This window comes from Bactrocera dorsalis, chromosome 4 (genome assembly GCF_023373825.1).
Source record: "Bactrocera dorsalis isolate Fly_Bdor chromosome 4, ASM2337382v1, whole genome shotgun sequence".
NCBI lineage: Eukaryota > Metazoa > Arthropoda > Insecta > Diptera > Tephritidae > Bactrocera > Bactrocera dorsalis.
The window spans coordinates 62740949-62767248 of record NC_064306.1 but is presented as its reverse complement, the minus strand read 5'-3'; the positions used below and the strand labels follow the sequence as shown (position 1 = coordinate 62767248).

Genomic DNA, 26300 nt, shown 5'->3' with positions numbered 1-26300 from the left:
AATGTTGTCCAAAACATAATGTTGCCAGATAATGTTGACATTACCATAAATGTTGCGGGAGACAATGTTGGCCAGCAACAAATGTCGCAGTCACTTTCTGCGCGTTTCTGGTGCGCCTAGTCAGATAATTTGTGGAATTGACCATCTGCGTTCTAAATTTATTGTGCTGCTGGAGGTATTAGGGGTGGGCATTGGTTTAGATACTATATAAAAAATTTTAAGTTTACTGTCTTTGCCTTTTTAATAACTAATTTTATTTTTATTTAGGGATTTATATGTAAATAAATAATTTATATAACTAACTTTGCCAAAAAATTTTTATAAAAGCAAAAATTTTATTAAATAATATATATATATATTTGCTTATATTTAAAATATTTTTTTATTAATCTTTTTTTAATGTTTAATCAGGCATTGAAGTAAATTTTTATATATTTTTTATAATATTAAATTTTTTCTGAAATATATATTCACTGCATATTTTCATAAAAAATAATGTAATATCTTTAAAAATTTTTATAAAAATAAAATCTTCTTAAAATGTAAAAATAAATATTATTTTCAAAGTTTTAAATTGAAAATGATGATAAACTTCTTTGTAAAAAAAAATATGTTTTCAAATGGTAATGAAAAAACTATTAAGTTATTTCGTAAACGAAGGTTTTGTATTTGTGCGCAGGTAAAAATAAAGTATGGAAGGGAAATTATTAGATATATGTGCAAAATTCCATTTTTTTTTTTTGCAAGATTTGTTTATTTTTTATGTTCTTATTAAGAATGTTGTTTTTAAAAATAAAGTAATAAAAGGGTTTGGCCAATCTGTTAATTATTTTTTTTTAGTCAGAGTAAATATAGGTACATTATATTTTATATGTAGATGTAAATAACTACTGGCTGTTATATAAATTATTGGAAATCAGTTTTTTTGTAAATTTATTTATGCAATTAAAAATCCAAAAAAATAATATTAAAGGGGGGGGATTGCCATCGTAAATAGAATTTTATATAGAACATTAGGCTCTAGTTATTCTCAATGAAAATTGTTTAAAAGAAATATAATACAGTTATTAATAATATCAAAAATAAGGGAAAAGAAAAAAGAAATAAAATATTTTGAAGAAAGAATAATAGAAATTAAGAAAGGACAATAAAAATTTATAAATTCTGAAAATTTAGATAGTCTGGGGAGATAAATTTCGGTTGACAAAATTTGCGAATTGGTATATATTAATAAAAAGTAAAATTATAAAGATATTATATCTATCAAATGAAAAGGGTTTAAATCTTAAAAATTTGTTAAAAAAGTACTCCTATAGGGTTGCCATCATTCCTAAAAATCTATTAAATAAGAATTCTTTGCAAAAAATTATATAAAAAAAATATATAATACGGCTACAGCAACTTAAAAAAAGTTTCTCCGAAGACTTTATGCTTAGGCTTTCAATTTAAAAAATATGTAAGTATAGGAGTTGCCTACCCGCATTAAAAATTCCCAATGAATGTTGTAAAGGAAAATAAAACAATATTCATATTAAAAAGAATGGCTAATTAACTGTTACAATAAAAGAAAAGATATCAACAGCACATATTGTAGGTATGAAACAAATCAGCATTTATAGTATAGTATTCTTGTTTTTATAAAAATTACTTATTTAGTGATGTTGCCATCTGTTTAAACATTAAAAAAAATTTGCTTCGAAAAAAATATTTCTTTATTATAACATACGTACCTAAAACGATTACAAAGGTTTGGACATTTTCGTTAAAACAATTAATGGTGTTGCCACACTTACCAAAATAAATAAAAATCAAAAAAATTGAAATTTTTCAATGTGTGAAAAATTTTTTAATTATATTAATTTGAAAATGTTTAATTGAAAATATTATACACAATATAATGTCATAATGAATGGGGTTGCCATTACTATTTTTAAAATTTCAATTGGAAACACATTAGAAATTCAACATTATTTTTCGGAATGTCATTGGAAAATTTTAGTACATTTTAATATATGTGTAGGCGTATCAAATAAAAAAATATTATAACATTGTTTGTGATTTATATTGTAAATTGTATACTACTCTGCGAGGGTACCCAACTGCTAATAATGCAAACAAATTATTGGGGGGGGTTAAATACAAAATTTGTTAATATTGTACTTGCACATTACGCTTTAAAAATGTTTCTTCGTAAGACTTATGTTCGTAATAAAATTTTGATGTCGTTGTCAGCCTTTTCAAATTTGTCAAAAAGTTAGTAACTTTGTTTGAAAAAGAAATTTTTTTAAAAATTTTAAAAATAAATATATTATCACAGGTTATATTTATGTATAGTTGTAAAATATTATACTTATGTATAGGTATTGATATTATAGGGTTGCCATATGCTAAAAAATGATGTACATCCAAAATTTTTTTTGGAAAATAAGTTTTGTGAAAGAAAATGTACATAATACTGCACACGCACTTTAAACATTTTCGCTTTTGACTTATTGTTCGGTAGAAAAATTTAATGGTCGTTACCAATCTTATCAAATATTTCTAAAAAAGTCCTTAGTAACAGAAAAAATACTAAATTCTTGAGCCAGTAATGTAAGTAAATGCTTATAAAAAAAAGTGTGCGTGGTATTTAAAAGATGTTTGCCCTACTGATCGATTTTAAATAAAATATAAATAGTATAATTTAATAATTTTCAGGTAGGCCATTAAGCTTACAAAGGAAAAAAAAAATGCCGCATGCTGATTCTTGGATTAGATCATACCGGGTGATGCAAGTAGAGACACTTTTTTCAATAAATTTTTTTTGACAGATTATTTTTTCTTTCGAATGATAAAGAATGTTCGCCATTAAAGTTAAAGTTTCTGTGTTTTTTCTTCAAAAAAGTAGGAAATCTCGAAAAGGATCACCATTAAAAAAATTAAATAATTATATTAAAATATTAATTGATGTTTTCAATACAAACGTTTTGAATTATATTGTCACCATTCCAGCAAAGCACAAATAATTGAGAGAGCGATGAGAGAATGTAAACCAAAAACTTTACGTAATCACCAATGAACATGTTTTGACCCTGAAAAAAATTATATTGAATTATTATAAGAATATACAAATTTGATAGATGAAGGGGTGAAAAATTGTTATCATAAATCTTAAAAAAAAATTATGAAAATAATAACAAAAAAATATTGAGAAAAAAATATTAAGAAAGAGTATTAAAAAATATAACAAATATAGTAAGAAAAAAAATTTTTAAAAAAAAATGAAAAAATTGAAAAAGATTTAAAAAATGATGTTTTAAAAGTAACTTTTTTATATAAAATTTAATTTAATTTTATTTTAAAAAACCATTTCCTGTATGCAGTTCTGTCAGTACTCACCCGTCACCAATTGAAAGCCCACCATGCAAATTAGAACCCGACGAAATCAAGAAATTCACCAATAAAGAATTTGGGACTGAAGAACTCTTCCATGCGACTGACGGAAAACTAAAAATGGTATACAACAAAAAAATAAAAATTTTTCGATCTGACTTACCAGTTTTCCTACTGCATTAGCTCACTTAAATAATACGCAATGCTTGTTGGCAATTTTATCCAGACGTCGAATGCATTCCCGCTGGAAGATCGCCTCTGTGCCACGTCCAGCTCGCGTCACTGCATATGAATCGGGTACAATATTATCGATTTGCGTGTGTAGTATGCGAAACTGGCCACAAGTGTAGGATACAAAGAAGCCAAATAGCGAATCCTCAGCAAAGAGTGTGGTCACCACACAAACACCGGCCCAAGCGGTGAATAAATAGGTGAGCGCATAACGCCAGCCATGATTTGCGTCGTAAGGGAATAACATTTTATAAGGAAATGGCTTCGGCATGCTATCCAAGACATCGGGTTCCACATTCAACGTTAGCATATAAAGTTCCACCAAAGGCAGAATGCAGTACATGGTGATGAGGCTGGACTGGAGCACCGAAATCACTTGAAAGACACGCATGTTGCGGGCACAAGCGCGCTCAACGGTCGGGTGGGAGGAGCTGTGGTGAAAAAGTATAGTAAAAATATTAGTTTATTAGTTTTTACATTTACTGCTTGCTTTGATTTAGCACTCCTCACTCTCATGTACCTCGTAATCCAGATATCCTTTACGAATTGTGCTAACAATTGTTGAAAGTCCCGTTGATGCAATCGCAAATGCAGCAAACGCACAAAGTTTAACACACCCATAAATGTGGTGCAACCATTCTCCGTGGTGACCATTATATTGCCGAAGGATTTGAGCAGGAATGCACTCTGAAAACCGATGGTTATGCCAACCATGGCCACCACATACCAGGCCCAAGTGCTGTATAGCAAGCGAAAGTATTTCTCAAACTCACCCGCCACTTTGGGTTTCAGTGGCCACGAACCGTTCAATTTTAACCAGATGCATTGTAAGGGAAATCTGAAGTTTTTTGGATCCTTCGGTGGTTTCGGATTGAATAACATCTTAAAGACTCTTGAAATTTTGTCAGCGATCCTCTTTTTATGACGTCTATAAGGCAAATAAACACTAAAAACTGGCAATCAATCGGCATTTCCTGGTATTTATAGGGATGGGATGGCTTTTCGGCAATTAAATTGCAGTGGGCGTGTAAAGGACTCAGCTTTTCTCTTTTAACTGTCAATCACGTGAGACGGCCGCACAAACGGCATTTTTAATTATTCGCTTTTGTGTGGCCATTCATTTGGGTGATGTGCAATTTAAATGTTAGCTGAATTTCTAAACTGTCAACAATTTTGTTCAGTACCTACGATAAATAAATGACCCATAACCCATTATGGGCGTGGAAAATTGAATAATTTAGCTGTCTATTTTTTATACTGCTTTTTGAAAGGCCATGAAAAATATGAACAGAGGGACAAATATGTGGTTCCAAAGATTAAAAAAAAAATATATTTTTTTATTTAAAAAACTTAATATATTTCGAATATTATCGAAAAAAATCGTATAAGAGAGTTGCCACCTATTTTAATTAACTATGTGTATATGAGATAAGAAAAATGTAATACGCTATCAACTAGAAAATATTTTAGGCAGCTTAAAGTGGGGAAAAAAATTTGAAGAAAGTGGCCACCTTAAAAAAATGTATAAAATAGCAAAAAAAATTAACTAAAAAACTTAATATATGTATTTCAAATATTTATATAATATTCGTAAAAAAATTTTATGAGAGTGTTGCCACCTATTTTAATTTGCTCTATGTATATGAAATAAGAAAAATTTTAATACGCTATCAAATTGAAAATATTTTAAATTGCTAAAAGTTAAAAAAAAAAAAAAAAATTGAGGAGTGTTGCCACTTTTAACAAAATTCAATGAAAAAAATGTGTAAGGTAAATTAGTATAAAGGTGGAAGGTTTAAGAAAGATTAAATTGGAAAATACTTGTATTGATTGAGTAGCCATCTACATATTTAAACAATCAACAAAATATGATACACTTTCAAAAAATAATATTTAAGATAGCTTAATAGTAAAATATTTTTGTAGAAGGTTGCCAAATTCCATAAAATAAAATGTGTAAAGTAAATGAATATAAAAGTATATAAAGAAAAGATTTTATAAAGCTTAAAGTTAAAAATATTGTTGAAGAAGGTTGCCACCTATCTGAAAAGTAAAAAAAAAATAAATAAAATGCCTAATTTAAGTTAATATAAAAATATAGAAAGAAAAGGCTTGAGAAAGCTCAGATATGAAAATATTTTTTGAAGCAGGTTGCCACCTAATATAAAAATCAGTATCACAAAAATTTTAAGTGAATTAAAAATATATAGAATGCTTTCTAAAACATTAGTTTAAATATTTTGAGTGGGGTTGCCACCTTTTTAAGACGAGTTCGGATATATGTAGCTCTTTATTTTATATTGGTATAAGAATGTTCGGATAAGAATAAGAATGTTTTAGAGAAATTGTTTTTCGATATTATCATATTATTTTTACGGAAGTATATTTTAAAATAACGCTGCGACATCTTGAGATTTAATTAGAACCACAAATTAAAAAATTTTGACAGAAAAATTTATTTAAAAACTTTTTCCAGATTCTATTCTACAATTTTCCTTTTTACTTTGTTGTGAATTTAAAGCTTTTGCCATTATTTTTGGTTGTTTCAGTATGCAATCGAGGTTAGGCTAGACAAATACTTGAACTTTCACAGCTCCAATATATGTATGTATGACCAGAACTTTAACAACTTCAGGAACTTTCATTCCCTTTTTAAAAAGCTTCCCGTTATTATGCGCTAAAGCTCAAAGGCGAATACTCACATGACATAGTGACAGCTCAAAGCTTTCGCCAATCTGATAAACACGAAACGAGAGTCATCGCACAGCCACCGCAATCGCCACATTTGGTTCCCTGTGAACTTTTTTTCTGACTTTGAAAGTGAGAGTCCATTGACTCAATATACTATAAAAATCATCAGACAAATCTTTCACCTCGTCAATAAACAGCTGTCAAATACTCACTAATTGACTTATGATAGTTTAGAGTTGAAAACTTCACACGAACATAAGAATTGGTTTCGAGTTTTCGTCAGTCCGGGTCAAATTTGATCTTAAGCTAAAAATTCGAAATAAAACAACGCTTGCATTTATTGATTTTTGTATTTAAGTTTAATTTATTCTATGCTTATGATCACGTTTATTGTTTCTTCATTTAATTTAATCGTATTCATTAAATTAAGTGACATTTACATGTTGCTTTGCGTAAGTTTACACACTTTGCTCCAATTTTTTTGTGTTCTTTTCTTTTTTGTTGTGGCTTTTGTCTATTCTGTTTTTTTTTGCATTGATTTTCTCTGTTTTTTTGTAATAATTTAATACTTAATCATTTTATTAGAAGGGGAAGAAAAAAACTACGCTAAGTAAACCTTATTTCCTTGTACTTTGCGTACAGTGTTGCCAAATCATTTGTATTGAAAAGAAATATTACAAACACAGTTTCATCACTCTAGATATTCACTTATGTATATCATATACCATATACTATATATATGTATATATGCATGTGCATATGTATTTATTATCATCATAGTTGCTTTAATTAAATTATAACATAAGTATTTATATACTCGTATATTATGTACTATACTATATATTTATATATATATAAGTATATGTATATATTTACCTACTATTCTCCACTAAGGTGCTAGCTCGCTTCTGGGTTAGCACCAACGGCTTCTTTAGATCGGAATACTTAAACGTTCTAGTAAACATCTACATAAACCTTGTTTGCATTTTTATTTGTTTTTTTTTTTGTAATATTATTTTTTTGTGAATTTACATAAATATTTGTCATAGTTCATAGGAAATCAAAAAATAATTAAATTCGAAATACATTTAACAACTCGGTAAAAACCATTACATAGTATATTTAAATATTTAATTTTTAATATAATTTTCTTACTAACATACTAATACACCTATAAGCATAAGAATCTCACAATTTTTAATATTTTTTTTGCATTAATATTTGTTTTGAAGTTAAAGAAAAAATTTATTAAATTATAACTTAAAAAAATTATATTTTTTAATAAAATAATAATTTTATTATTTTTTTAATTAAAAATTATTTTTTTAAATTAAATTAAATTAAATTTTTTTTAATTAAATATTTTTTAATTAATTTAATTTAATTGTTTAATTAAATATTTTTTAATTAATTTAATTTAATTGTTTAATTAAATATTTTTTTAAATTAATTTATTAAAAAAATTATTTTTTTCAAAAAAATTAAATATACATAAATAAATAATTTGAAATTTTAAAACTAATTAATAAAGTCATATTATAAAATTCATAAACTCAAATAATTAACTTTTCATAAAATACATAAAAACACATAAGTCCCCCTTTTAAGATCAGAGGATATATTTTTTGAGGCCAAAGGGCATAAAGTTGAAATGTCAAAAAAAAAAATAATATTAATTTTACATAAGAAAGAATATCAAAAATTTTTTAAAGTAATGCGAAATAATCCAGTCTCATAAAAAAATATATATTTAAAAAATAAAAATTAAATTAAATAAAACCACAAAAAATCATCAATGGGATATTTAACAAAAAAATCAATAACAAACAAAAAAAAACAATAAAGACAATAAATAAAATTAAAAAACAACAAAATATTTCAATACAAATTTTTGGAAATTAAATATTTAACAATTATTAAACTGACAATGGAATATTTAACAAAAAGTTAATAAGAAAAAGACAATAAAGCGAAAGCAATAAAAAATGTCAAAAAATAACAAAAAAATATTATTATAAGATAAAAAAAAATTAACGAATAAATAAAAATTATTTTACACTTAAAATCGACCATGAAATACTTCATAAAACTCATAAATGAAAAATATATATATATATATATATATTATAATTTAAAAAAAATGTTTACATTAAAATATTAAAATATAATCGAAAAAAATAAAATTATGACATTCTTCAAATAGAAAAAATATAAAAATATGTAATTCTTAAATAAAAATATTGAAAAAATAATTAATAAAAAAATATAAAAAATAAACATATTTTCTAATATTAAATATCAGAAATTAAACAAAAACAATTTTTCCATATAATAATAAAAACACACAATATAAAAATGGTTTAAATGAAATGCTAAAAATACAAAATAGTAGAAAAAATATAAAACCAAAAAATTATAAAATTTTTTCAAATAGGAACTAAATAAAAAATAAATAAATATTTAAATAAAAATATAATTAAAATAAAAAACAATTTTACTAAATTTTTCTAAAAAAAAATATTAGAAATTAACCAAAAACAAAAAAAGTATTGATTTTTTCTGAAACTAAATAAAAAAATAGATTCTTAAATAAAAATATTAAAAACTTAATACAAAACTATAAAAAAATACCAAGTTTTTCTATACAAAATATCAGAATTAAAAAAAAATAATAATTTGCCATAAAATAATATAAAATATACAATTGAAAAACTTTTTAAATAAAAATATTAAAAAATATTCGAAAAAAATAAAAATAAAGTTAAGAAATTTTTCTATTAGAAACTAAAAAAATGTTTGTATAAAAATTTTAAAAATATAATTAATACAAATATATAAAATAATCACTAATTTTTTCTAATAGCAAATACCACAAATTAAACAAAAACAATTATTTTTATATTTTTTCATTAAATTTAATATATTTTACAATTTTGATTTACATATTCATTTATTTATTTAGTCAATAAGTTTGCCATTTTTTCCATATAATAAAATTTTACTTATTTTAACAGATTTACTACTTGCTATACATTTAAAAATTTACATACATACATAAAATAGGAAGTGGGACATAAATGAAGACAACGACGATAAAAATAATAATTATCTTACAATTTAACAAAAATACATTCAAACAAATGCACATACAAATGAACGAGTTTGCATGTACATAAATTACTTGGCAATGAACTTTAAATTAAGTATATATATCTTATGGTAAAACAAAACAAAAATACATACATACATAAATATATAAGAAACGAGTCAAAGCTTGGGATATCATATATAATAATATACAGCAATTAAACTAATCAGTCAGAGGCTGGAGTTGCGACCGAGTAATTTCGAATAAAAATCCCATCTAAGTTTGTATGTAGTAATATAAAAGTTGAGAAAAGGGGGTGCTTGAACTTCCGCATGGAGCGAGAGCGTGAGATTGAAATAATTGAAAAAAAAAAAATAACTTTTGGTGTGAAAGCTTTGGGTTTTTTATAATTTTTCTAGCGCGGAGTTTGAATTCTTTACGTTTTTTATTACCAATTTACAGCGTTGGATTTAAAAACAGCAATCGGAAATAGGAATTTTTGACAATATTAACGGAAATGATATTTTTATGCTGCAAAAATATTTTTTAAATCTTGCGTAGAATTGAGTAAGATACATATGGATGATTTTTCGTTCGAAACAATCTTAAGCCCGTTTAAGAAGAAAAGACTTCACGAAATCAATTTAAAAGGAAGAAATAATGTCACATTTTGAATTTATTTTTATTCATGAGTTGTGCTCTCTCAGTTAAATTTTATTGTTTATTATTATTTTACTCTCCAACAGCTGATTGCAATTCGATTTACATTTATTTCTCAGCTTTTTTGACAATAGTAAAATTAGTAAGACAGTAAAAGGTTTGTGAGAATTTCTCTCAAAAAGTTGAAATACGAAAAATTAACTGTAATTAGCAAGAAAGCGGAAGTTTATTAGGAATATGGTTTAAGGCTTTCATTTATTTTAGTTTCAGAAAAATATCACCTATTATTGCTCGCGAAACCATCGACAAATTCAATATACGGAAATAATATTGTCTTAGACCAGATTCTTAGACTGGATACAATGAGTGACTAAAAAGGGAAAAGGATGCCAAAGGTATGTAGTATCCCAAAATTCCGTTGTAAGTTAAATATGCGAGGATTGCATCGCGATCTTAGGTATATTGTATCCTTATTCCGCTCTAATAAGAGTAGATGAAGCGTTATTATTTTTAAAAAATCTTGCCCTCAACTTTCACGAATAGAAAAGGTTAGAAAATATTCAGGGAAGTTATTTTGGATCGTTGGCGTCTTTCCAAAATATTTTTTTTAGAATCTTCTTCTCTTAGCTAATTTTTTTAACGGATTTCTGAATAGTTGAAGAGCGAGACGAGAAGCTTTGTAGGCCTTTTCAGCAATTTGAGTAAATTTTTATATGTATTTTATTGAAATTACACGTTAAAATATATATTAGGGTGTTCCAATTTTTCTTAAAATTTTGTTTTTGATTCCCACCATCTCAGTTGATCTTATTTCATCTAAAAAATTCCCTTCCCAAATTTTCAAATTTAGTAATTTTTAAGTGGCTGTAACTTGGCTTCCGGTAAATATAATCTTATTTTGCCACAGACTTTATGAATGCTCAAAGGCTCAATTTTTAGAATATAAAATATAATAAAAACCTTTTTAAAAACTTGCGTTATCTTTCCTAAGTTAATTATATGAGAAACTAAACCCGATCCTTTAGAGCTGAGCGATACTGGTCTTTTTTACATCAAATAGAGACATTTTCGGGGATAGGTTTAATAAATAAATAAATTTTTTGTTGTTGTACCCTAATATACATATAAATTTTTGTTGAAATAACTTCTTCTTCTTTCGCCTTCTTTAGTAAATTTTCGTCGAGATTGAAATGACTTTTATGATACTTCTGATTTTGATGGATAATTTCAAGCTCGAAAATTAAAGCCTATCGATATAACTAGAAAAAAAAAATGGAAATTGATGCGTAGTTAAGGGGTTACATAGGCTTCCTGGGATAAAAACAGCATTTTTCATATTTTTTTTAATAAGAAAATTAAGTATTTTATTAGAATTTTTTATTGGTTCACTGAATTTGTTTGAAAAAAATATTTTAAACTTGGCCATCAACTAGAAAACAATACAATATTCTAGAGATGTTGTAGAATTTAATAAGACAATGAAAAAATCGATCTTTTGAAACCCGTAAACCCATGTAAGCCCTTAATATTCAGCAAGATACTAATGGGCAAGCAAACTCTCAAAGAAGTTATAGTATTTGTAAGAACAAAAGCTTTTTTGTTATTTTAAATTATTAAGTTAGCAGGGCGAAATTAATTAGACAAAAAATACTTTTTTAAATTAATAATAAAATTTTTTCAAATTTTTTTTTTTACAAGTTTTCTACATAACTGTTAGTTTTTCTGTTTGTATGCAATCTTTTAGGCTTGTTTTGTTTTTTCATAAAAATTATTTTGATGTTGGTAACTATAAACACGGCAATGAACACTAAATTAGCATTTTTGACTATTGTTTATTTGATTTGTAATATAATATATATAATTTTGTTCAATTGTTTTTAATTATACATTTTGCTTTATTGTTTTTAATAATGCAGTTTGTTTTATTGTTTTTGTTTTACGCTTTTATTTTACTGTTTGGTAAGTTCCTGATTTTTTATAATGCAAAACACATACATATGTACATATATAGAGCATTGTTGTGTTTTATGCATCATATTGTAAATTTTCCATTGTGTGTATGTGTGTGCCATATTTTTTTTTTTGTTACATAACGTTTTTTTGTTGTTTGACGCGGCTGCATTTTATTACCCGTGGCTAGTATGCTTTGTATTTCTATAATATTTTATTATTATTATTTTTTGTTTTTTTAGTTGTAATATTTTAATTTGTTTAATAATTTCTTTGCATATGACACCCATACATATGTATGTACACCCAACCGTGTGCATGTTTTTGTATGTATGTATGTGTATATGTGAAAGACATGCTGCGAGAATTGCTTTAGTGTTGCTTTTTTGTTTCATTTTTTGTTGTTGTTTTTGCATCCGAAAAAACGTCGATTTAACAGAATTTACAAATAACACTTTTAATTACATACATACATATAATATATATTTATATAAATCAGCTACACAAAACAGTTGCCAGCGCAAATTCTATACTAAATACATACATAACGGTTTTCATGCTTCTCATTTGCCTTTTATTACACATTCTGCATTTTTTATAATCCCTTTTCGCATTTACTATTGACCGCTGTTGTGTTTCCGTTTTTTTTTTTTATTTTATTTTTTGTTATTTTTCCTTTTATTTTAAAATTTGCATCTCACGCTTTTGTTGCGCAGCGGCATAGCATTATAAAGCAGACAATCAATCAAACAATCATCAATCACATACAGCTCGATTGTAACGGTAAATCGTAGATATATATTTATATATGTTTTAAATGTAAATTTAAAGTAAAATTTAGCTAGCAAACACTTTACAATAACAACTGAATGAAAATGGAAGGAATAACGCAATATCTAAATTCAATTTCACCTCAACACGCCACCTTTACTCCCCTCTCCACCCCTCCTAGCATTCTTCACCACCTACTTTCCACTTCTTCAACTGTCACACAACACCGTTATTCAGCAGTTAGCATTTGGACATTTGTAAATTTGCATTTACCGTTTACCATATGCCCCGTTACATTTTGTTACTTTAAAATTGCTTGCGCATTCTTCTTCATCGCTTATCTTAAACTCTGCTCTCGGCTCTCTATGTAATTCACTACTTTTATTAATATAAATATTATATCTACAATTACATGTCATACATACATAAATAGAAGTGTTTAAATATTATAAGTTAGTATATAATATTGTGTTATCATATAAATATTATAACCGTTCCGCACGAGGAGTTCACCGGTCGGCAACTGTAAACCTCTAAGTTCCCTTAGCATCCTACACTTACTCGTATCTACCCACTTACATAACTGTTGCTTATAATTTGTTGTTGTTTTTCCTTTTTGTTTTTTTTTTTAATTATTATCTTTTGGTTTTCATTTTTATTTTTGAGTCGTGCTCCGATTTTCAGTTTTCTCAGTAAATTTTAGATATATATAATTTTTTTTATTAATTTTCACTATTGTTTTAAAAATTTGCCAGCTACGTTTCTCGTTTGCACAAGCTTCACATTTGGAAACTGTCCACTAAATTCACATCTTCGCTTTTATATTAATTTTATTTTAGTTAAGTTTATTATTTAGTTTTGATTTAAAACTATGCTCGGTTATTTGTGTTATATTTATTTCATTTATTAGAAAATATATCTTTCTTCCGTTTCTGTTTTTTTTTTTTTGGATTTTTGTATGTATGTATGTATTATAATTATTATAATATATATATATTTAAATTAATTTAATTACTATGAGCTAATTTAGTTACAAAATACAGCATGTCGTTGAACAGCATCTACTGGAACCACCTTTACTTTTCTGCCTTTGATCTGTACATGTTTTCGGTGGATAGAGAGAAATAAAAGGTTTTCGATTGTCAGTGTGAAAGTACTATTTTGCATTTTATTTTAAGTGATTATATTAAAAGTTGTATTATAATAAATTCATAAACATTGAGACAAAAAACCAGTCGGAAATTTTTATTAAAGTTAAATGACATTTCAAAAAAAAAAAAAATTGAAAATTGGTAGGACTGTCCTTAATTACTATGCTAAATATGAGCGCCATCTGTCAACCCATTTAATTACAGTAACTTCTTAAGTCAGTACACCGACAAACAAAGATTTTTCTAACCAAATTTCGTGTAAGGTAAGTGTTAGAGGATGAAGTCATGTGTAGAATTTTACGTAAGAGAGGAAAGTTCCTTGAGCAGCTCACAACTTCCGGTCTTAGACCAAATATTCCCTGGATAGCCAAGGAACATCCTTTTGAAGGCAAGCTGAAGTGAGAAAGCGGACCATTCCTCTCCAGTGTTGTGCGCTGGGTTTTTGAATAGGAAACAGCAGCCTCGGGCGAGAGACCCCCTTTTGAAGACGACCATTGCAAATCTATTAAGGATTACGATTTAAGGGCATGCACCTGGAATGTCCCGTCCTTTAATTGGCAAGGTGCCGCTGCCCAGCTACTTGATGTCCTCGTAAATGTAAAGGCAGATATCACCGCCGTCCAAGAAGTGCGATGGACGGGACAAGGACTGAGACGAGTAAGTTCTTGTGACATTTACTACAGTGGCCATACAAAGGAACGTAAATGCGGTGTGGGACTCGTGCTGGGAGAAAGACTCCGTCGCCGAGTCCTGGCATTCATCCCGGTGGATGAACGTCTAGCCGCAATCCGCATTCTTCAAAAAGTTCGAAGTTCTTCAAAATATCGCTGGTTGGCGCATACGCCCAACGGAAGAGAAGGGCAATTTGACCAAAAATGCTTTCTATGAGCGCAGTCAAGATCGAGCTTGCCGGCTTTAACGCAAGGGTGGGCAAAACAGATATCTTGGAGTCACGGTCGGTAAATTCAACCTCCATTGTGAAGCATCCTCATCCCATATGGGTTGAAGGCGATCAACAAGATTCCAGCATAGAAAAATTCATCGAGCTACCTGGCTGTCTCCGGATCGAAAAGCCACCAACCAGATCGATCATGTTGTGTTAAACGGAAGACACATTTCCAGTATTTTAGACATGGGTACGCTCTGAGGTCCTAACATCATTTTCTTGTTATAGCCAATTTAGATGCAAGCAGAAAAAATTTTAGTCGTTGGGAAAAACAATAAAATGTTGTTGGCAACATAAAAGTTAATCTGCCGCCCGGTCTTAAGGTACGTCGCACCGATATCGTCGCCTGAGTGTAGTGAAATGCAGCCAAAGGATCTTAAGACATACCAAAATACTGCACTGCGCGCCAATAGGGAATGCCTCTCGATCTTTCTGGTCGAGCACTTATGTACATAGCGAGGTCCGTATTCTTCCGGTTGAGGAACATAACGAACCGTCAAATTAAGTAAAAAATAATACTCCGAGTGAAAGAATGTTTCGAAAATTAGTTTAATCAGATCCAAACGTGATTTTCATTATAAGAATACATAGCACCACCAATTTACTTCTCAAGGTGTTGTTAAGATTGCTCAAATATGAAATACAGATTGTTTTTCGAAAAACTTAGAATAGGTCTCTGAGTAAAATATTAACAATAACTCAATTTATGTTAATATTATACAATTTAACTCGAATTTTGAAAATTTTGGGGTTCATTCTGACAAACATTTTATGTAAACGACTACAGAATACTCAATAAGCCTGAATACGACCATTCTTTCTAATAACACACTACTCTACAATCACTTTCCCAAATAACCGTAATATATTTATTTGTGTTGGCATTATTGTCACTTATCACTTACCTTGCGAATTGGGTTCTGGCAAATTATCACGCGGCACTAAATGCATAACAGTCGTTTTGCCCAGCGGAAGTCCCAGTGCGCCTAAAGTTACATTGCAATGTAGAAATCTACCTTGATATATGAGACGTAATATTTCGGCCTTGGAGACGGCTTCACGCTCCCAATCTGCAAGTACAAAAACAAATGTGTAACAACAAAATTAGAATTATTATGACCAAATAGTACCCGCACTTTTGGTATGCGGGGGTGTGTGTGTGTGTGTGTGTTAGGTGTTACATTCTCCGAATTCATTTTCGTGCAAATACACTAAACTATGATAAATAATTGACTTAATGTGTTTAAATTACGCATTTCGAAGTTTGCAATTGTTGTTGGCTTAATATAATTCAGATAACAACAAAATGCAACACAACACATGCAATAACAACGCCACTCCAGCGACACTGACTCACTCACAGCACACTTTGACGCCGTCAACAAAGAAGCCACGCCTCGACCGTACTTCCTCTTCGCACACACGCTTCGCACTAATCACATACATACACATATAGATGGTCGCTTTTATGTTGTGGGACTCATTTTCCGCAAGTGCATTGTTTGATTATGGAGTGCATTACATTCCTATGTGCATGCAGGCCAAACTTTGCAGGGACCGTACGCACAATATTGGACCATCATTATCGCTTTATTGTTGTTGTAGACTATGAGTCACATGGTTGCACAAATTTTACTATTTTGATTATGACGGGGGCCGAAATGGAGCCACATAGTCACACAACCACTTAGCCCCACACTCGTATTCGGGACTAGCCAGAGGCGTTATTATATTCAAATAACTAAACTGGCAAAGATATATGTACATATGGATGTGCTTATTGGAGGTCAAAGAAACTGGTGAAAATTTGGTATACTTTTACTTCATGAAGTTCTTAAATGCCGACGATTATATTTTCATTTTCATTTCATTTATTTCTAGGCATCGTTTTTTGAGGCCTAAGAACAGGAAAAAATCGGTGGATCAGATCACGAGATCGTTTTTTGTTTTTTCTTTTTAATATGAGACACGGTGAATGTCTCGCATGGTATCCATTTTGTTGCTTATCACTCAGAAATCTTCCCATGCTTTCACGAACCATCGATTATTTCATCATTGAGCGGTAGCGATTCCCATTCACAGTAACTGACCGCTATTGATCATCACAGAAGAAGTACGGCCCAATGACACCGCCGACCCATAAACCGCACCAAACAGTAATTTTTTCGGGATGAAACGGACTCATAGAGTAGATGTGGATTGCTGCCTGACCAATAACGCATATTTTGATTATTGACGAAGATATTCAGCCATATAAGAGCATCATCGCTGAAGATGATTTTTCGAGAAAATCCGTTTAATTTTCAACATACGATGATTCTGGTGGTAAAGCGGCTAGAGTTTTTGCAAAAATTTTATCTTGTAAGGATTTAAGCCAAGATCTTTTCGCAAAATTCGCCTCAAAGACGTCACAAAGATGCCCACTTGAAAACGACATGTGAGAGGCTGATTTGGGTCTACCTCAATTGATGCGCTAGCGGCAGCAATATTCTCGAGAATACGGGCACTTCTTTGTCTCTTTGCCATGGCAACATTTAGTACTGTGAATGTGGATTCAAATTTTTCCAATAAACGCTCAATTATTGATCTGACGATTATGATGACGATAAATTGGACATAGGTTCTTAAAGTTGAGGCCACTGATTCCAAATTTCGGTAGTAAATTTTAATAATTTCGATTTGTTGTTGGGTCGTATATTTTTCCATGATGAAATGGCAAACCTTACTGAGGAGAAATGTCAAAAGAGCGGGGAAAAGTATGGCGTGGTTTGATGTCCCTATCGGTCTACTTTTGTAGTTTGCCAGAATGATTGTAAGACTAAAAAAGAAACGTCGGAGAAAATGTAGGACGAGGTTAGTGGATTTAGCAATGCCCATTTGTCTATCTTATATATGCTAACTAATATCTCAGTTTATGAGATATTAATCTGAAATTTTGCACACGACCTTTTCATCCTAAGAAGCTGCGCATTTGTCGGAGCAAAAATATCGGACAAATATAGCATATAGCTGTCTTATAAATTGACCGATCAAGCTCAAGTGCTTGCATGGCCAACTTTTACCCTGTTCAGGTTATAAAAATTAGCACCCATATTTGCTCAAAAACATTGGAAACTTCACCACAGTGCACAGTGGTTCTTTGAATGTGATAAAAGGATGTCAGACCGACCGTCCGAATGCACACAAAATCCACTGTTATATTGTAAATGTTGCAAGTATTGTATTGTAACTATTTATTGTTGTTGCCAACCACTATGCGACGGCGAAGACAAAGGCAAAATGTTGCTGCCTCTGCTGCTGTGCTGTTACGCACACAACAGTGCGTGCGCGTACGTGAGTTCGGCTGTTTGCTAGTGGTAAATAAATCAGGATAAGTTAGCGACAAATGCAGCGCCTTCATTAGCAAACGACAAATGAATATTAAATAGTCTCTACGCACTGCAACAACAACAACAACACCATCAGTTGGCGAATATCAGTCGCTCCAATTCGCACAACAGAGCCGTTGGCTGCACTGCGGCGCCTGCACACCAAGCAACAGCAACAAATACATACATACATATACCTTTTGACATAGGTACTTACATACATATACAGCAGTTACACGAGGGATAGCCGAGAGTCAATGTAGTTAAGCAGCAACAACAACATTAATTGGTTGCTGATATCCATTTGAGTTTATTAAGGTGGGTAGGGATGCAGAGGAGACGCAGAAAGGGATAAGCAGCAGGATATCACTACGAATTAATATATGTATGTTTGTATGTATGTATATCCATATATATCGTACATATGTCGATTTATATGTTTGTATCACTGCGTGTAGGCGTGACCGACACAAAGCGCGTGTCCAGTGGTCAAAGTAACTCAACAATATGTGCCAATGTTCATACATATGTATGTATGTAGACACATTTTGTATATATGATAATACATGTAACACTATTGTTGCGCCCGTTGGGTGTCAGCACGAATTCTCGCTTTGCCCGCGGACGGTCAATTTAACACCGTTGACCCGCAGCGGGCAGTTGGCTGTGTAGTCTCTATGGCCAGGACACACTAAGTGGCATTTTTCAATGTGATTGCGCTGACGGAATACTAATTTTAAGCAGCAAATATGCACAGGACTACATTATATGAATGTTGGTGAGTGTACTATGTATATACCCAGCTGAAATTTCCACTGTTTCAGGACGAAGGTGAAACAAAGCGAATGTGTTTGCGAGATTCTAGCAGATTAACAATAAATGGTTAAGATATTTAATTTTCAGGATCCAGAGTTAAAATATACCATATGCTATACCAAGGGAGCAATCTGGCAGTTTTAAGAATCTTTTCACAAATATGTTTTGCTTAAGATATTAAAAAGTAACATTCTTTAAGAACTTCAGATAGCAAATCTAACCAAACAAATTCTATTCGACATTTAGTGGTTAAAATCGGTTTACGGGTTCCAAAAAATCGATTTTTTATTGTTTTATTATATTTTTCAACAACTCCAGAATATTGTCCTAAATTTTCAAGTTCATCCGAGTAATATTATAGTTTCGGAGATGCAACCTGGAGAACTTGTGCGCTCGAGGTTTAGGCTACGTGCGCCCTCTCTAAAAGCGTTTTTCTCGAAACTGTTTTTGAAGTCGGTTGGTAAGATTTCTCGAGAACTATTCAACCGATCTTCAAGAAATGTTATACAGGTCTTGGAAATACAATCCTTAAACACTTGGGATTACAACTATTTAAAAAAAAAAATGTCGCGAAATTTAAATTTTTTTGTCTGCCAAAAATCCAATTTTCAAAAAACGTATTTTTTCACTTTAGATGATCCTGTAAGATGTTATCCTGCCAACACGGACGCATCTTTTTTCCGAGGGGTCACCGGAAAATGGCATCGCAATGGCCGAGTTTAAAATATTTTTCCCAAAAATTACAATTTTTCTTTGTTTAAACTGTATGTATGTTTGTAACCAGAAAAAACTCTAATAAAATATTGCATTTTTATATGAGAAAAAAATTGTTGAAAAATGCTGTTTTTTACCTTGAGGAACCCATGTAACCCCTTAAATAAAGATGAATTATAGATTTTCTAGTAAGACTTCTTCTTTTCTATTATATTTTGGATCAGTCCATAAATGCTACAATTGAAAGCTATATAACCATTTAATAATCATTTGCTGACTAACTAGTAGCATTTGTCTCCATTTGAACGCTAGTTCGAGAATGACTTCGAATTATTACACACTTATTATGGGGTACTGAAACGTACAGTTGTATGCTATATGAAGGAAGCATAAGTTAGTCTAAGTTTTCACTTACAATTTAGTGATATTCGATATTATTTAGGTTAAAATTGAGGCTAGTGATTATAGTTTCCTTTTTAAGCTTAAGTAATTTACTATTTAGCGACTAGAAAATTTGCAAATGGCAAAATATTTGCTAAGCAGGTGGCAACAGGTCGCAAATATAGGTTGAAATATTTTCAAAGGTAATTGCTGTTTGACTCAGATATCTACTTCTAGGCGCTTTTTTGTGTTGTTTTGCGGGCGAAATATTTATCGATGTCTATAAGTAATACTTAATACATATATATTTATTATATAAATGCTAGTAAAGGAGTGGACCCACGCAAATTATGACTATATTATGATATGTCTCCTTCAATAGACGGTATATACGTTAATACGATATATTCTGTATAAAGTCAACCTAAAAGAAGAAAAATATTATATCGGGACAGAGAGAAGGCGCTAACTATTCACATTGTAGTCAGAAATATATGCCTCATTTGGAACATCTAACAAATTAATCTATATCTGTCTTCTTCTCCCTAAGAAGCTGCTCGGAACCGTCCTTATTAGATTACTATTGCATATACAATAAAAGGTGATCCATATCGAGGTTCTCTACTTTTTTAAAGAAAAAAAAAACACAGAAACTTAAAATTGAATGCGGAATGTTTATTATCATTCGAAAGAACATTCTTTGTTATTTATTTTTTGAAGATTATCTCTTTCAAATGTTGACCGCGGCTACGTCTCAGATGGTACATCCGTTAAGTCCAATTTTCAATTTCGGCTTGAATCAAAACGATGTTGTCCGCATAGACCGAGACTTTACATCTCTCCACAGGAAAAAATGCAATGGTTTGATTGTCTTTTTGAAACCAAATGTCGCCGATATCACGAGCTACAATTTCAGGCATCAAGTAGTCGGTTATCTTGACGCGATAACGGTCGCCGTTGACGGTTACCTTCTCACCGACATTATTGTTGAAGAAATATGGACCGATGATTCTACCGGCCCACAAATCACAACAAACCGCTGTTATTTCTGGGTAAAATGGTAGCTCTTCAAATTCTTCAGGTTGCTCTTCGTCCCAAATGCGGAAATTTTGTTTGTTTACATACCCATTGAGCCAGAAATGGGCCTCATCGCCGAACAAAATTTGGGTCCAAACCGTCGGATCTTCTTAAAACTTTTTAAGAGCCCATAGAGCGAAGCAATGTCGTTTGGGAAGGTCGAACGGATTCAGTTTTTGCACCAGCTGTATTTGTATGCATTCAATTAAAGATCTGAACGCAAAATGCGTCCAATCGTTCCATGCGTCAGTCCGAGTTACTGCGAACGGCGCCGAATCGACTCTCCACGGTGTTCGTGTACACTTCCAGCTACGACTATTATATTTTTATTTTCACTGGGTGCTGGGTTGGTCTATTCGGTCTAATATTATCCAATAATGAATGCTCGATCCCAAGATGGTTGACTGTGTTGCGAATAATACCCTCCACTGAGGCTTACTAGCCGATTATGTTGACCATAAGTTGAGCGAAGTAATAAAATTGAACTGTTTAGTGAAAATAATTATTATATTCCAGAGAGTATAAAAAGTTTAATATCACCCCGTCTCTAGAACAAATTATGAAAGTGTTTGCTTTTATTAATTGATTATGACATTGCAGTTCATAAAACCGATTAGTCGCTCAAAGCGGCGGCCGGCACAAAAACTTATTATTGTAAAACAATAACAACCGCAATTATGTTATTAGGTAATATGCGCTTTTTTACACCGGAAAGAATCAACTTGAGTTCTATGAATATATAACGGCACAATATCAAGGAACACATTTCAAGTTCACTTACTCGGTAAATATTGACATAAATCAAAACAGGTATATACAAATATATACACATGCATATGCACTTATGTTTGTTTATTTGTTTAGTAATAAATTGAGACCAGCAATTAACAATAAACGTCACCTTCGTATTTGTTTTGAAAATTTCCAATAGTTAACTACAGCACACACACACATACTATGTATGGATATGTACGTACAGTTGTAATTTTAATTTGTAGACAGCAACAGTTACTCAAAGCAAGTGCAACAACAACAAAAAATATGTGGTAACAAATAACAATTGCAGCAAAATCAATTTCAGGTGCAATCAGAAAAAAGATAATAAATAGTTTCTCTAAATGGGTGTATGCTTGTACGGGTGTGTGTACGTGTGTGTGTGAGTGTACAATAAAGCATTACTATGGTGACAATAAATCAGAAATAAATTGTCAATAATGGCAGGGAGCGAACAAAGTTGTACTCATAAAAACATATTGTGCAGGAAATTCACGGTCTTGGCCGCAGCAAGTCGCCGAGGTGCATAGAGGCGGACGGACAGTGGACACATAGCAACTTTGCGTGTGGCTGTGTACAGTGATTGATGCAATGCAACTGCTGTTGTACTGAATATATGTATGTATGTATATAGAACGTTGTTGTAGTATATACATATGTACAAAAGTGTGCACTTATTGTATGCTATTTATAAAATAAAAACATTTTTTTTTTGTGTTGCCACTCAATCGAGTTCAATTAAATTCAGCTTGCTGGCGCATTTACCAATAACTCACAGATGCCCAATGCGAACATCTACACTTTTATATACAATATTTCTACATAAATTAAAGGTGGTCAGCATACATTGTTTGTGCAGTTATAAATAGAGTCAGAATTATTATATAACACTGGTGTTCATAAATTGACAACCGTGCGAGAAAAAGTTCATTGTCGGCTGATTTAATTCTAATGGGTCTATTTTTCTCTAAATTAATAAATATTTCCATTTGAATCAGTTTGTTAAAACGACATTAAAAACGTATTTATTATTAAGAAATTATTTTTGTGCTTGAGATTCCATGATTTACAGTTAGAGGTCGTACTAGCATCGTTGGAAAATCGGTGAAAAATAATTTGAAATATCGTCTGGGCCAAAGAGAAGTGAAAGCACGATTGCTTTCAAAACACTCCATTTTTTCAAAAAACAGCGTCGCGGTGACGACTATGAAGCAATGCTTTCCGACTACCAGGATGTGAGAAACTTATTATTACTGGGGATGAGTCTTGGATCTATACTTATAACCAGGAAACAGACGATCAGTTGCCCGAATATCGTGGCAGAGGTAAGTCAATCCGAAAAAAAAACACGTAAAAAATCAAGGTTATGTTGACAGTTTTCTTCGAATATCGCGGTGTGGTGCACTCCAAAGTCTTCCGACCGGGAAAATTGTTAACATGGAGAACTATTTGAGCGTTCTGCGTCGTTTGCGCGAAGCTCTTCGTGAAAAAAAGGCCGGAATTATCGGCCGAAAACTCTTGGTTTTTGCACCACAACAATGTATTGATTCTTCGTGAGTTTTTCGCCAAATTTTCAACCAAGATCGTGCCGCAAGCACCGTATTCGCCAGACTTAGATCCTTGTGACTTCTGGCTATTCAGCAAACTTACACGACCACCGTTTCGAATTAATTGAAGACATTCCAGAAATTGTCTTCAACAACTGCTTTGAGGATTGGAAAAAACAAGTGTATTGGGTAAAAGGGATTTTGAAAAAAATTACGAGTTTTAAAATTATAAATAAAGTCTTAATATAAGAAGAAGAATATAAAGAAAATTGAAATTTGATATTCTATTGTCGGATTCTATTAGCGTCTCTCATATTCATCGCTGATGGACTACGCACTACATCAACAAAATCGCTTAACGCTTTTTACACATAGCATCCGGTGACATTGTCGACAAGTGCATTGCTGCGAAGAGCACTCTAAGGCACAGGGAAGCTAGCCATATGAAGGGGTCCAAACAAGGAAATTCACGCAGAAATTCTCTCAGACGCAAAGAGTCGAAGTTAGGAGGGAAAGTTGGAACGGGAATTTTCTGTAAAGCGGTCTCCGTAAATATATGCTTTGTGCCACCGGACCACTGTAATGGCTCTCAGGCAGAAATGACTGTTATTAATGTGGTTGTATCCATACTGCTGCAAAGTGGAGCCTCTTTCAGACAAATAAGCATTCACTCTGACAGCAGAGTCGCAATATTAGCGCTGAGCTCGCTAACCATGCGTTTGAAGGTCAAGGAATCTCTGTCCTCATTAGTAATGACATCAAGTTACTTCATCATCAGATAGAATCAAAGAGGAATTATCGGAAACAAGTTGTAAAAAGTGCATGAAGCCATTATCCAGCATTTGCAAGGCTGAAGATGAAGCAACTTAGCAGTATTACCTCTGGCGAACCAAGTGAGATAGCCAAAACTGACATTAGCCGACTCAACAAATTTGTGATAGACTAATTTGTCAATTGTAAGGGTCTTATTAACTATTACATAAGAAATTTAGGTAACACAACAGACTGACGTTCTATCCAACCCAGATCACTGTTAGGATCGACCTCTTAACCTAGCTTAACCATAACATACATACATATAATATTCCGTTCCCTCGACTATCAGGTCTAAGTAACTAGAATAGAACAGGATTTTTATACTGCCAAAGACTGTCAACTCGGCACCATTCCTAGAAATTCTTTAGGAATGTTTCCATCCTTACAAAAGCAACAATACTTGAACTTAAAGGGTGTAAAATATATTTATGTGCATTTTGATCCGTCAATAACAATGACAACGTATATCTACAGTTGTATATTGTAGTCCGATCTTCAGAGTTTGAGGCTTTGCCTTCGATAATAATCTTTGTCGAATGTCATGAATATACCTTGTCAAATAAATCAATTTTCCAGAAACGGACTTGATTTTGATAAGTCAGATTGTATAAAGGTATAGGCTATAGTGGTCAGAATGAAGAATTTGTTCAGAAATAGTAGAACTTTCTAAAATAATATCTGGCCAAATTTGGTGAAGAAATTCATTTTGCTCGATCAGCTTATATGGCAGCTATATTCTTTAGTAGTACGATTTCGGCGGTTCCGACGAATTAACAGCTTCTCAGGGAAGACGTGAGCAAAATTTCAGATCGATATCTTAAAACTTGAAGAATTAAACATATGTAGACCTAATAGTGACCCGAAATTTCATTAAGCTGAAATATTAATAGAGTTTGGGAGATCTCATAGAGCATTATTCGCGATTTTGAATATATACTGTCTGTCGGTATGTCTTGCTCAGTGTATAAATTTAATACATTAAGCTTCATTAAGGTGTAAAATGAGTTTCTACGTACACCGACATCGGATGAGAAATACTTGGATAGAAATAGTCTCTCTAATCTGAAGCGAAGAAATTATAACATTCTGATGCTGACAATTTTACATTTGATTATTAACACATTTATGAGATTTGTAAAGTCACTATCAACTTCCAACTCCAAAGTATTTTCTTTGTAAACAACAGAAGGGTGCATCAATTGAACAGTTTAAAATTTAAGAGCCTAAGTGGTCATATCATCACACACTGTGCACATTTCATTGCATCTTCAATAATTCATGTCAGGCGCTCGCCGGCTGTTGCGACGTAGCACATTTTCATTCTTCGAGTTATGCATGCTAATTGAATTTGATGCAGCAGCAGTGTCCAGCGCAACGAAGATGACCGACCGACCGACCGGCCATTCGCAGCACTTTATTGCATTTTACGCATTTGTGCTCTACTTTGACCTAGCTGCTACAGCGCTATACCCCACAAACACACACGCTTACGTGCTTACATGTGGTGGGTATGTAGAAGTGTTGGTGCTTATGGTGGCAATTGATGCAATTTCTTTGTTTGTTGCTTTTGCTGTTGTCATACGAGTATAAGTTCATGTCCCACAGCAATCAATCGTCTGCTCCGCAGCATAATACAGAAAAAGAGAGCGAAAGAGCGCCTGACATATAGGGAGTCTGCAGAAGACAATCATTTTGCAGCTATAACAGTTGTAAATGCGTGTTGTTGCTGCCTCCTGTCGCAGCTGGTGGACAGCAAAGTGCGTCAATTAATTTGTGTTAAGATTATAAATAATTGCGAGTGTCTTTGTTCGTCCTCGGTTGTTGATTCAATGAATAATAGTGCGGCACAGACGATTGTTGGCGAAAGCGGGAAACAAAAAACTTAAACCATTTTTATTCATAGTGCTGCTACAAAAGAGTAAGCATGTTAGGACGTGATTATTTTAG

The 26300-nt window shown here is 31.5% G+C and overlaps 2 protein-coding genes across 6 annotated transcripts in view; both read right to left on the bottom strand.

Moving 5' to 3' along the window:
* Positions 1-4800, bottom strand: part of LOC105226983 (odorant receptor 13a) — an 18937-nt gene extending 14137 nt beyond the window's left edge. Inside the window, exons 1-2 of one of the 2 annotated variants that reach the window (XM_049455589.1) lie at positions 4124-4800; positions 3561-4034 (exon numbers count right to left, since the gene is read on the bottom strand). In XM_049455589.1, coding sequence (XP_049311546.1) covers positions 3561-4034; positions 4124-4485 — 836 coding nt within the window. In that variant the 5' untranslated portion in view covers positions 4486-4800. The remainder of the gene's footprint in view (positions 1-3560; positions 4035-4123) is intronic. The other variant, XM_049455588.1, reaches the window with a different exon arrangement.
* A 6188-nt stretch (positions 4801-10988) lies between these two features.
* The window catches only part of LOC105226924 (homeobox protein 5), a 137395-nt gene continuing 122083 nt past the window's right edge, over positions 10989-26300 (bottom strand). For all 4 annotated transcript variants that reach the window (XM_029550504.2, XM_029550502.2, XM_029550501.2 and 1 more), the window contains exons 4-5: positions 15766-15930; positions 10989-13858 (exon numbers count right to left, since the gene is read on the bottom strand). In XM_029550504.2, the coding sequence (XP_029406364.2) occupies positions 13794-13858; positions 15766-15930 (230 nt within the window). In that variant the 3' untranslated portion in view covers positions 10989-13793. The remainder of the gene's footprint in view (positions 13859-15765; positions 15931-26300) is intronic.